This window comes from Hyaena hyaena, unplaced genomic scaffold (assembly GCF_003009895.1).
Source record: "Hyaena hyaena isolate Hyena2069 unplaced genomic scaffold, ASM300989v1 scaffold_385, whole genome shotgun sequence".
Taxonomy (NCBI): domain Eukaryota; kingdom Metazoa; phylum Chordata; class Mammalia; order Carnivora; family Hyaenidae; genus Hyaena; species Hyaena hyaena.
This window is the reverse complement of record NW_024081022.1, coordinates 237,747-249,313: the sequence shown is the minus strand read 5'-3', so window position 1 is coordinate 249,313 and position 11,567 is coordinate 237,747. Positions and strand designations below refer to the sequence as shown.

Below are 11,567 nucleotides of genomic sequence, written 5' to 3'. Positions count from 1 at the left end.
GGCACTAGGCAGGCACCATGGATGGCACTGTGGGCACTGCGGGCGGCACTAGGCAGGCACCGTGGATGGCACCATGGGCACTACGGGCGGCACTAGGCAGGCACCGTGGATGGCACCGTGGGCACTGCGGGCGGCACTAGGCAGGCACCGTGGATGGCACCGTGGGCACTGCGGGCGGCACTAGGCAGGCACCGTGGATGGCACCGTGGGCACTGCGGGTGGCACTAGGTGGGCACTGCAGGCGGCACTAGGCGAGCACTGTGGGCGGCACTAGGCGGGCACTGCGGGCGGCACTAGGCGGGCACTGCGGGTGGCAGGCTTACATCCCTTTCCCTCAAATCCCTTCTGACATCAGAAGAAGCAGAAGAGGAAGGAAGTGGGGAAACAAATACAAGGACCGGCCGGCCCCTCCACTGTGGGACCCCCCCATCCCGTGGGGGGGCAGGGGTGGGGGCAGGGAGCTGGGGCTGTGGGGGGTGAGGAGGGCAGGGGGCGGGAACTAGGGGCTGGGGGTGGGGGGCAGGGCCCGGGGAGGGAAGGGGCTGGGGAAGGCAGCAGGGTGGCACGTAGATAGACCGGCCCAGACCTTTCAAACCCCAGAAACAGTCCCGGTGACGGAAGCAGGAGCAGGTCTTGAAAATGAAATCAAGGGGCGCCTGGGGGCTCAGTGGTTAAGGGTCCGACTTCGGCTCAGGTCATGATCTCACGGATCGTGGGTTCGAGCCCCGCATCGGTCTTTGTGCTGACAGCTCGGAGCCTGGAGCCTGCTTCAGTCTGTGACTCCCTCTCTCTCTGACCCTCCCCTGCTCACGCTGTCTCCCTCTCTCTCTCTCTCTCCTAAATAAATAAAACATAAAAAAATTTTTAAAAAATGAAATCAAGAAGCAAGCAAGGGTCCGTGGGAAAGGCCATCAGTGGGGCTGTGGTTGGAGAAGGAGCCGCGCGTGCCGGCCCCACACAGGTCAGGTCGCTCTGGCCACAGGGCCACACGGGGAGGCTGGCCGGGGGTCCAGGAGAGTCCTCCTCCTCCTTACGGGAGGCACGAAGACGGAAGGTTCCGGTCTTGTGACATCGTCCGATGAAGACGAGATGCCTGGATTTGCTGCGGCCGGTTTGTGACCCGAGGCGGGTGGTTGCCGGGCCCAACATGGCAGACAAACCAGGCAGGAGGAACCTGGGTCCTTGGGGGGCTGACCGAGCCGCTGAATTATCCAGACTCCAGACACCGCTCGACCTGGAACCTTGTTGTTACGTGAGATAACCAGTTTTCTCGGTGGCTGAACCACTTGCAGGCGCGTTTTCTGTTCTTGCAGCCTGGCACCTCTCGACCTGAGCCCCCCACAGCAGCGTCGCCTCCGAGAAGCCTTCCCTGACTACTCAGGCCCACACCTCCCCAGCCGCCTTCCTCCCGAACTCCCAGCTTCCTCTCTTCACGCCCTTGTCACCATCAGAAATGCTCTCGCTCCTTCCTCGGTCCTTTGCTGCCTAACTCTCCCCCCCGGGGGCTCGCAGACATTGTTCAGTGCTGAGCCTCCGCAGGACCAGGGAGCGCTGACTGACGGACGGAACGAATGAGTGAACAAATGAATGCCTGAGTGAATGAGCGAATGAAGGAGCGAAGCAGCAGGAAGCAAGGCCAGAGAGGTCCGGAGAGACGGGCGTGGCCTGCGCCACGTGGGTAACGCGGGTCCTGCTGGGCGGGAAGGGCCCCTGAGGACAAGGTTTCTCCCGCTGGCTGAGAGACTCCTGCCCCTGCGTCTCCCCTCAAAGCCCAGGAGGAGGCTGAGGCCACAGGGGCACTTGGGGACAAAGACACAAGCCTGGACCCCCTCCCGGGACCCGGAACCCTCCAGGCCTGCCCCCCCCCCGCCTCCAGAGCGTCCCCGTCCTCGGCCAGCACTAACCCACCAGGCTGTACAATGCCACCATCTTCTGATCCTCATAGATGTTCATGGGGTTCACCAGGAGCTGAAAGAGACCTAAGGGGGCAGGGTCAAGTCAAAGGTCGGAGGGCGGGTCCCAGCCCTGCCCCCCGCCCCATACTCACCCACGGCCAGGAGCCCCCCGGTGCCCGCGCCCAGCAGGAAGGCAGTGACCGGAAACTCCCCCGGCTGGCGCTGTAGGAATCGGCTGCAGGGGGCGGGCAGCCCCCAGGTCAGGAGCCTCTGTACCGCTGCGGGTCAGAGGGGCCTCGTTAGTGCTAGGGGCCTGCAGGAGGGAGGCTGGGGGACCTGCAGGGGGGTGGCAGGAACTTGGGGCCTCCTGGAGGGGCGGAGGGACCCTGAGGAAGCAGGGCAGCTGGGGGGCAGAGGAGGAGAGGGGTTGGCCGGAGGGGCCACTGGGTGAGAGGAGCGGGCGCTGGGGGACCCGCGGGGGGCAGGGAAGGCGTGGGGGCCCAGGGGGACTCTGGGAAAGGGCAGGGCCTCTGGGGCTGACTCACTGGTGTGGGGGGGCTTCCCCTGCCACGTGGCCCCTTCCTCACGCGGTGTGATGACCATGCGTCTGCTCTGGGCACCCCGCCTGTGCCACGGGTGTCCTGTGCTCTGTCCCTCGGCCGCGCCCACAGCCTGCCGGCTCTGTCTCTTGCCCCCTCTGCTCTGAGACTTGGGGAAGGAGATTCGAGCCCTGCCTGCCCCTCCCCAGTCCTGCAGCTGCACAAGGCTCTCCAAGACAGGTGCAGCACAAGCTTCCGGAACCTTAGAATGTGGTGAGGAGTCCAGAGGCCCAGAAGAACCCAGAACCCAGCGACAGCTCCCGGAAACAGGCACACACTCGGACTCAGCAGCCATGCCCGCCGTGGCGGCAGAGGGCCCGAGCGCAGCGCGGGCGGTGGTCCGCAGCCTGGGGGGGTTTGCACTGGGCCTGGCCTTGGCCACGGCCTACGGGCTCCTGGAGCTGGTGGCGGAAGGGCACAGCCCCTGGGGCTGCCTGGCGGGCACCCTGGCTCTGGCCGTCTTCCTCGGCCTCGGCATGGCCTTCTCCGGCCGGGTGCGGGCCACCGTCCTGCTGCTGCTGCCCCAGGCCTTCTCCAGTGAGCCTGGCGCCCGGGGGGAGCGGCAGGCGGGGTCCTGGGGGATGGGGAGGCTCGAGGGAAATATTCTGGAAGCTCCCGCGAGAGCCTTGCAGATGCTGCTGTGTGCAAGGCTGGAATCCTGTTTCTGATGGAGCTGCCTTCCCCAGAGCAGGGCCGGACCCTCCTGATGGTGGCTGCCTTCGGGCTGGTGCTGCAAGGACCTTGTGCCAACACCCTGCACAACTTCACCCAGGCCAGCAAGGCCGTGGCCTGCGGAGCGGAGCTGGCCTTGAACCAGACCGCTGAAGCATTGGAGCGGGCCAAGCAGCCCCTCATCAGTGAGGCCTCCCGGCCCCCATGACCCCTGTCTTCCGTCCCTGGCCCCATTCTCCTCTCCCCAGTTAGACCCCCGCATCCTCACCCACTGGTCTACTCCACGGCCAGACGGTCTCCCAGGCCCGGCCAGAGGCTCCCCACCTCCCAGGTGGCTGCCTCCTTCCCACCCCCCTGTCTGGGGGCCGACGGCGAGAAGCCCACAGCCTCCCCCGGCCCCCCGCCTCTCAGGTGCACTGGACAAGATTAAGGCCATTGCCCAGAAGGCCAAAGAGGTGGCTGACCGGGTCCGCAAGTTCTTTCGGTCAATCATGGATGGCGTGAGGCATGTAGGTCAGCACGTTCGCACGTGTGCTTGGGGGGCGTCACACTTCACCCTGCGTCTCCACCCTTGTCCAGGCCCAGGATGTCGGGGGCCCCTCCTGGGCGTGACTAGCACCCACTGGGTACAGCACACCCTGCCCGCTGGCGTCTCCTGCTCTGGGGGGGGGCATCCCGGAGGCCCCCAGACCCCTGGGCAGATGCTGCAGCCCCCGCCCCCGCCGTCCCCAGCCAGGGCGCTGCGGAACGTGTGGTACTGGCTCCTCCACATCGGAGACGTGTGCAACGCCGAGCTGGGCAACCCCTACGTGAAGTGCTCGCGGGCCTTCGACGGCGCCAAGGACAGCTGCATGGGGGCCATCCCGCGGGCCTACCACCTGTGCTACGTGCTCACGCCCTTCAAGCTGGTGCTCTGCGGACTGGCCAGCGGTGAGAGGGGCCAGCGGGGCGGCTCGGGGGGCAGGGGGCCGAGGGGACCAGCCTGGGGGGCGGGAGGCCTCTGCGAGCAGTCGGTCCCCGAGAGAGGGAGGGGCTACGTGTCTGTTCCCTCCGGACACTCAGTCTCGGGCCTCAGTGGTCCAGGTGTTCTGCGTCATCCCCAAGTACATCCAGCCCTTCTTGCGCAAGACCATTGGCATCCGTGAGTGCCCCCCCCATCCCCCCCCGCCGCAGGTGGTGCTCCTGGGTGGTCCCTGGGCTCCTCGGGGTGCTCTCGCCCAGAATGAGAATGCGGGGCCGCAAGGAAACGACCCTAAGAAGTTACCCAGGAAAGGGAGGCCCAGCAAGGGGGAGGTGCACACCAAACCTCAAGTTAGGGCAGGACGGGGAGAGGATCAGGGCCCCCCCCCGGGGCAGGACGGGGAGAGGATCAGGGCCCCCCCCGGGGCAGGACGGGGAGAGGATCAGGGCCCCCCCCGGGGCAGGACGGGGAGAGGATCAGGGCCCCCCCCCGGGGCAGGACGGGGAGAGGATCAGGGCCCCCCCAGGTCATGGCGGCACGGCAGCAGGAGCCGAGTGAAGGCATGGACTGTGGAGGCTGTGTCCCCGCCCCCGCCCACAGCAGGTCCCAGCGTGGGGTCCTGGCTGGTCCGAGAGCTGGGCCAGGCCCTCGCCCCCTGACTCCCGGCTCCTGGCACCTGCCGGCCCCAGCTGTGAGGGAGTTGATTAACCGGGTGCGTCAGGAGTTTGAGTTCAACGTAACCGCCACCCATCACTTCTCCGTGGACCTCAACGCCTCCCGGAGCCTGTCTCAGGTGGCCCTGGACCTGCAGGAAGCCGTGAGCTTGAAGCTGCTCCGTGTCCGCGAGGTCATGCTCCTGATGGGCTACGCCACACCCCTGCTGCTCACGCTCCTCTACCTCCAGTGAGGGGCTGGGGGCTCCGGGCAAGGCGTCAGCTCGTCCCCGCGCCCCTGGGGGCTGGAGCTTGGGGGCAGCGGTGTGCGGTGGGGAGGGCGGTGCCCTGTGGGGTCTGGTGCGGGTGCTGAGGGGCCTCACGCACACCCCCCCCCAGAGCCCTGTTTTACCGGTACTGTTACCTGAACTGGATCAGTTTCGACAACGTCTACATCACCCGCCGATTTCTGCTCATGGAAGACGCCCGCTCAAGGGCGGGGCTGCCCACGGTGCTGCCGCTCAGTGCGCACGAGGCCAGGCACTACATCCAGCCGGGTGAGGGCCTGGGTCTGCACCGGACGCCGAGCTGGCCCTGACCCTAAGCCCACGCACGCTCAGCACTGTCTTTGGGGGTCTTGTGTCCGAAAGGGGAAAGTCGCCGCACTGTAGCGTGTGACAAGGTGGCTGGTGCTCCCGGGAGCACGATGCACATCCAGGCAGAGGGCAGGCTAGCGGGGAGTGGGCGCCAGCCAGGGGAAGGGAGGCTTCCGGGTGTGAGGTCAGAAGTGCCAGTGTGCTAACGTGGAGACGCAGTCTGGGGGGAGGGGGCCAGGGAAGCCCCCGAAGGGCGGAACGCTGAAGACTGGAAAGGGACCCAAGCACAGAGGCTGAGCTCCCACCCCCAGCCTCAGCCCCCATCTGCGCCTCCCGCCCTTGCTGAGGGGTCCTCACAGCTTCGTCACCTTCCAGATCAACCAACGGCCCACTCAGTGGGGGCAGGAGCCCTCCCCAGGCAGAGGTCTCTTGGGGGACCGGGAGCCCGGTGGGCGGGGGACAGGGCAGCACCCTCCTAACCGCCTCCCACCCAGGTTCCATCTTCCTGTCCCGGTGGGAGCAGATTTTTTATATCCTGGCGATCTTCAGCCTTGTCCGGTACCTCCTCCTGGTGCTGCTCCTGGTCTTCCTGGACTATTCTGTCTTCTGGGTGCTGGACCTGGCTCGGCACCAGCTGCAGGGGGAGATCGTGGCCCGCAGTGAGCTCCTGACCTCCCGCAGCCCCTGGCCGGCTCCCCCCTGCCCTCCTCGGTCCTGGGGGGTGATGCCCGGGCGGCCCCAAGTCAGTGTCACTCGGCTACGCCTGGCTTTGCCCCTCTTCCAACTCTGTCCTCTGCCCAGTGACCCCTGTGTCCAGTTTGTGGTTATGCCACGACAGGGTAGTTAAAAACACCGGAGCTGGACTCACACAGGCCTGGGCTCCATCCCAGCTCTGCCCTCCGCGAGGTGCTCACCCCAGCCCCGCAGCCCCTCTGGGGTACGTGACACCGCGTGTGTCTGAGTCTGGTAGGCCATTGATTGAGAACATGCCGTAAACCACAGAATATAATTAATCTAATCCTGTGTCTACCAGAGGTCCAACAGAAGAAGAGAAAAAAAAAAGCCCCCAACAATCAATAAAGCACTCAGCCCCGCGGCTGCTACAGTCAGTGCTTAGCAAACGCTTTCAAACGCCTGCTTCCGGGCAGTCGTGGGGGCAGGGAGGGACTCGGGGCGCCCAGGCCCTCTCAGGTAGGGTGGGTCCTCGGGCCGGCTGGTCGGAAGCCCCTGGCTGGGCGCAGGGGGCTGTCCCGCCGCCCCCTCCAGCTCAGCGGCCGGCCCGCAGGGGCGGGGCGGGGCCTCACAGGCCTCTGCGCCAGGCCCCGTGTTGGTGTCCGTGACCGTCGAGGGCGCTGGCTACACCTGGGAGATCTACCGGGACCTGGTGTCGGCATTCGACGTCCTGCAGCGAAGCAACATCAGCGTCTTGTCCCCGCGCTGTGTCCTGCGCCCCTCGGAGCCTGACGCCACCGGTTACGTCGCCATCGGTACCAACCACCCCCCGGGGGCCCCAGGGCGTGGGGGGCGCAGACAGCATCAGGGCGTGGGGGGCGCCTGGTGCCCTCGGACAGCAGCCCCGTGCGCCCGCTGCGCCCTCAGGCATCATGTACGGCCTGTGCTGCTTCGTGACGCTGTTCGGCCACTACGTCAGCCGGCTGCGGCGGGCCATCTGCGCCTCCTACTACCCGTCCCGGGAGCAGGTGAGGGTCCGCAGCCCCCCCGGCCCGCCCCCTGTGTGTCTGCCTGGGTTTGGCGAAGCCTCGAGTCGCTCCGCAGCCCCGGTCCTCCCTCCGCGGGCTGAACCCCACAGCGCCTTCCCTGACTGTTGGTCTCTGGGCCCAGATGGGGCTGAGAGAGGGCGCGGCGTTTTGAGCCGACCTGGCTCCGGAGTCGTGCGAACAGCCCCGGGGAGGGGCGTGTCGGCTCGTTGGGGTGTGAAGGCAGCTCGCCCCTGCTGGCTCACCTACGGATCACCTATTGGGCATCGTGTAGTCCGGTCGCTGTGCTGCCCCACGGGTGCCAGGACGCACCCAGGAGCTCACGGTCTCGGGCGGGCCAGACCGGCCTTTAATGAGATGTTACAAGTAGAAGATGTTACAGGGGCGCCTGGCTGGCCGTCCGGGAGCCTGAGACTCTGGGCCTCAGGGTTGTGAGTTCAAGCTCCATACTGGGTGTAGAGATTACTTAAGAAAACAAAATCTTGGGAGGCGCCTGGGTGACTCAGTCGGTTCAGCGTCAGACTCGGTTTCAGCTCGGGTCACTATCTCACGGTTTGTGGAATCAAGTCCCGCATCGGGCTCTGCGTTAGCAGCACAGCCTGCTTGAGACTCTCTGTCCCTCCCCAGCTTGCACTCTGTCTCTCTTGATATAAATAGATAAAAACTTTTTTAAAAATTATTTAAAAATCTCTTTTAAAAAACATTTAAAAATTTTTAAAAATCTTTAAGAGAGAGAGAGAGGGAATGTTTTATTAGGGAATGAATGAATTTATCAGTGGTATGAAAACCCGGAGGAGAGAATGGGAAACCTCACCCGGGGATGTGCAGAGGCTCCCAAAGAAGGGGTCAAGCTTCGAGGGATGAGCCGGATGGAGGGCAGAGGGCATTCCAGGCCCGGGCACAGGACCAAGGTGCTCCCACCTGGCCTCCCCTCCACCAGGAGAGGATCTCCTACCTTTACAACTTACTTCTGAGCCGCCGAACCAGTCTGTCGGCTGCCCTGCACCGAACAGTGAGGCGGCGGGCGGCTGACCAGGGCCACACGAGTGTCCTGCAGCTGCTGGCCAGGCGGTGAGCCCACTGTCCTTCCTTCCAGGAGTGGGGCAAGAGGGGACAGAAAAAGAGCCAGAGGTCAGAATGGACCACAGCCCTTCCCGAGTGTCCAAGGCTCGGGTTGCAGAGGGTGCCGGTTCATGCCATTCGCCTGGCTCACCGGGAGGTGGGGCGTCAAGGGAGGAAGGCAGGACCCTGGGGCTGCTCGGGATGGAGCTCAGGCTGCGGGCAGTCCTACCCCGGAGGGGGGAGGCGGTGGGGGTGGGGCCGCCTGCTCAGTGTCTGGGACCCCCAGGTGCTCCCGTCTGGCTCCGGTGGTCGCCCACTTCTGGCCGCCGCAGCAGCACTGCCTGGGCTGCGCGCAGGGCTACGGCGGGGAGGAGGCGGAGGACTTGGTGTCCTGCGCTACCCCCGGCTGCCCGGGTAAGCGTCCGGGCACGCGCCTCCCTGTGGGGCTCAGCCGCGGCCACGTGTGCCTGGCGACAATCACCCGGGGCCTCCCCTTGCGGCCCCTGAGGGAACGGTCTCTGCAGCCCCTCCCGTCATTACCTCTCCTGGCGGGGGGCTCACTGTCCCTGCGTCTACCTTAACTCTTCCGCAGCCCCTCCCTGGCAGCACCTGACTCGCCCCTCCCCCAGGCTGGGGGCTGGGGGCTCGGGAGGGGGAGGCGGAGGGGAGGGCCGCCTCCCTCCTGCTGCTGCGTTTTCCAGGCCTCTTCTGTTCTACCTGCTTCCGTCTCCTGGACAACACGTGCTCCGTGTGTGCGGCTCCCCTCTCCCACCAGGGGGACCTGGAGCCCGAGCTGTGAGTCTCCAGAGAGACGGGGCGGCCAGAGGCTGGGGGCGGTGGGAGCCCCCCGCCCCCCCACCTCTGTGGGCCGTGCGCTGACGGGAGCTTCTCCAGGGACTCCAGCGACGAGGACGGCCCCCCGCCGCGGCTGGCCGCAGCAGCTCCGACGAGGGCCCCTGAGCGGGAGTGGTTGCTGCGCCCACAGCTGCCGGAAGCGCTGGGCAGGACCCTGCCTTCGGAGTCCAGCCCCGAGGCCAGGTGAGGGGGGCGGGGGCCTGGGGCCTGGGAGGCTGGGCCTGACCCGTCACATCTGCAAAGGGCTTCTGGGTGCCCGGGCCTCTGCTGGAGCTGGAGGCAGAGGTGAAGGGAGAGGGCAGCGAGGGAAGGAGGTTTGCCCAGTGCCCGGCCTGCCAAACTGTGGGGGTGACGTCAACCGCATGAGCGACAGCAGCGTGGATGGGCCCCAGCCCAGGGGGGACGGGGCAGGGCAGACCGCGGAGGAAGGACAGGTTGGGGATGGGGTCGCGTGAATAAAGGCTGCAGGGGAGAGGTGAAAGCGCTGGGCGGGGGCGCCCTGGGGGTGTGCTGGGCTGACCGGCATGGGGGGGACAGCAGCCCAGGGGAGCCCGGGGTGAGCCTGGAGGATGTGAGCTGTTTCGTGCGGGGGCGCAGGGGGCAGGGCGCGAGCGAGGCTGTGTGTCCGTCGGGTGAGGTCAGAGGACGGGGAAGTCGGGGGGCGGCGAGGCCGGCCGCGGACCTGGGGCTGACCGGCTCACAGCTGCCTTCTGGGACAGGGCGGGGAGCCGGCGTGGCCTCGGACGGAGGTGCTGACGGCGGGGTTCCCGCCCGGGCCGGGGGTGCCCTGGGGAACGAGGAGGGCCCGGTTTGAGGACCTTGGGGGCTCTGCAGCGAGCCAGCTAGGAAGGCTCGGGGCCTGTGGCGCCAGGGCTGTGGAAGCACAGGCGGGGGTGAAGGCGGGGCAGCAGAAGGGAAGGGGCCGCCGCTCAGGGCTCCGGCCCAAAGCGAGCAGGGGAGAGGCTGGAGAACACGGAGGGCCCAGCACACGTAATTCCATGAGGTGGGCGAGGAGGGGGAGGCTGCAGCCTGGCCAGCGGGCCTGGTGGCTGCCTGTGGGAACGTTTCTGCAGCCCCGGGAAAGCCAGGTCACACGGGCCGAGGGGTGACAAGTAGACGCGGCTCTTCTTCGTCACAGGCGCCAGGGGCCTGATAATTCTGGTTCTAAACTGCTGTCCGTAAGGACGGGAAGCTGGTGAAGAGGAGGGAGTTCGTGCCCTGCAGCAGGGGCCGGCCTGCGGGGCGGGGTGGGGGGGGCTGGGGGGGGAGAGACTTTCCTTCTCCGCGGATGGGGGAGCCAGGCCGTAGGAGGTGAGGGCATCTAGGGCAGGTGGACAGGGTGGCGCCCCTGTGGCAGGAGCCGGTGGGCGTGTTCCCTGGGGGTCAGAGGTCAGGGAGCCCTGCTGAGACAGCGCAGAAGGGGCTGGGAGCAGAATCTAGGTTCCAAGGAGCAGTATGGGGGTCAAAATACCTGCCTTGGCAGACAGCAAAGAGGCCGGGGCCGGGGTGGCGGGGTGGGGGGGGGGGGGGGGAGGGATTTCCAGGCAGCGGAGCAGGCCCGGGTGATGCTGAAAGCCGCAGCCTGTGGAGACGGCCTCCAGCGTGCTGGGCTGTGAGAAGTGAAGCCGCGAACGGGATTTGAGGGTTGAGGCCTTTTCCTGGCGGGGGGGGGGGGGGGGGGGGGGGGGGCGGCCAGGAGGGACACAGAGGATGGGTCACGACGGCCGGGAAAGAATTCTGGGACGAATCCAGAGGGCAGCCGGGGTTCAGGGGTGTCCCAGCAGAAGCAGAGGCAAAAGTCCTTACAGCCGCAGAGGTCAGAGGTCAAGGACTCAAAGGCCAGAGGTGGGTGAGTGCCCAGCGAGGAGGCTGGGGGCCACACGCACAAGCAGCTGGGGTCTGGCACAGGCGCCCTGGGGGCTGGGGGGCAGGTGGCTGGGGAGGGGGACGGGGGACAGGCGCCACCAGAGGCCCCGGGGCGCAGCGCCAGGTGCCAGCAGGGCTTGAGAAGGACATGCGGCCTCCTCCTCCCAGGGGGGCTGCGTGAAGGCTGCGGTGGGCACAGGCGAGGGCTGATGGGGCAGGGGGAGTGTGACGAGGTGGGGGTGGGGTGGAGAAGCCATGGGTAGGTACGCCGCCGAGGCCACTACTGGGTCTGCCCCAGCTGGCCATGTGACCTTAGCAAGGGACTGCCCGTTGGCCCCTGCGCACCAGCCGGCCTCGGGCATCCGGAGGAGCAGGGCAGATGGGAACCGACAGGGCGGGGGTGCACCTGTGGAAACAGCACAGGGGGCCAGGCCACTCCCCTGCTCTCCTCACTAGTGACCTGGACGAGAAGGGGGCTCCGCAGAGGGCAGAGGACACAGAGGCCCCACCTGAGGCCCTACCTCGCAGGATTCCCACGCCCCCTGGGCCCCGGAGCAGCCCTTCTCCCGCTTCAGAACCCCAGCTCCTCGGTCTCGTACCGCCCTCTCCTCCCAACCCCTCGCACCTGACCCCCAAATAAAGGACCCAAAAGCAAACACGAGTGTGAATCTTAAATTATTATTATTTCTT

General features: G+C 66.6%; 2 protein-coding genes across 3 annotated transcripts in view; one reads left to right on the top strand and one right to left on the bottom strand.

Moving 5' to 3' along the window:
• The window catches only part of DCST1 (DC-STAMP domain containing 1), a 13,484-nt gene extending 10,979 nt beyond the window's left edge, over positions 1-2,505 (bottom strand). For both annotated transcript variants that reach the window (XM_039251476.1, XM_039251477.1), the window contains exons 1-3: positions 2,441-2,505; positions 2,048-2,173; positions 1,905-1,979 (exon numbers count right to left, since the gene is read on the bottom strand). In XM_039251476.1, coding sequence (XP_039107407.1) covers positions 1,905-1,979; positions 2,048-2,173; positions 2,441-2,498 — 259 coding nt within the window. In that variant the 5' untranslated portion in view covers positions 2,499-2,505. The remainder of the gene's footprint in view (positions 1-1,904; positions 1,980-2,047; positions 2,174-2,440) is intronic.
• Positions 2,497-11,533, top strand: DCST2 (DC-STAMP domain containing 2). Its single transcript, XM_039251284.1, is given in 17 exon segments — positions 2,497-2,581; positions 2,584-2,690; positions 2,692-3,031; positions 3,181-3,351; positions 3,578-3,679; positions 3,899-4,096; positions 4,242-4,307; positions 4,817-5,030; positions 5,180-5,337; positions 5,871-6,035; positions 6,696-6,863; positions 6,976-7,076; positions 8,035-8,165; positions 8,443-8,570; positions 8,858-8,951; positions 9,051-9,194; positions 11,334-11,533. Coding segments are annotated over 17 exon segments (2,556 nt in total). The 3' UTR covers positions 11,518-11,533.
• The last annotated feature ends 34 nt before the right edge of the window (positions 11,534-11,567 follow it).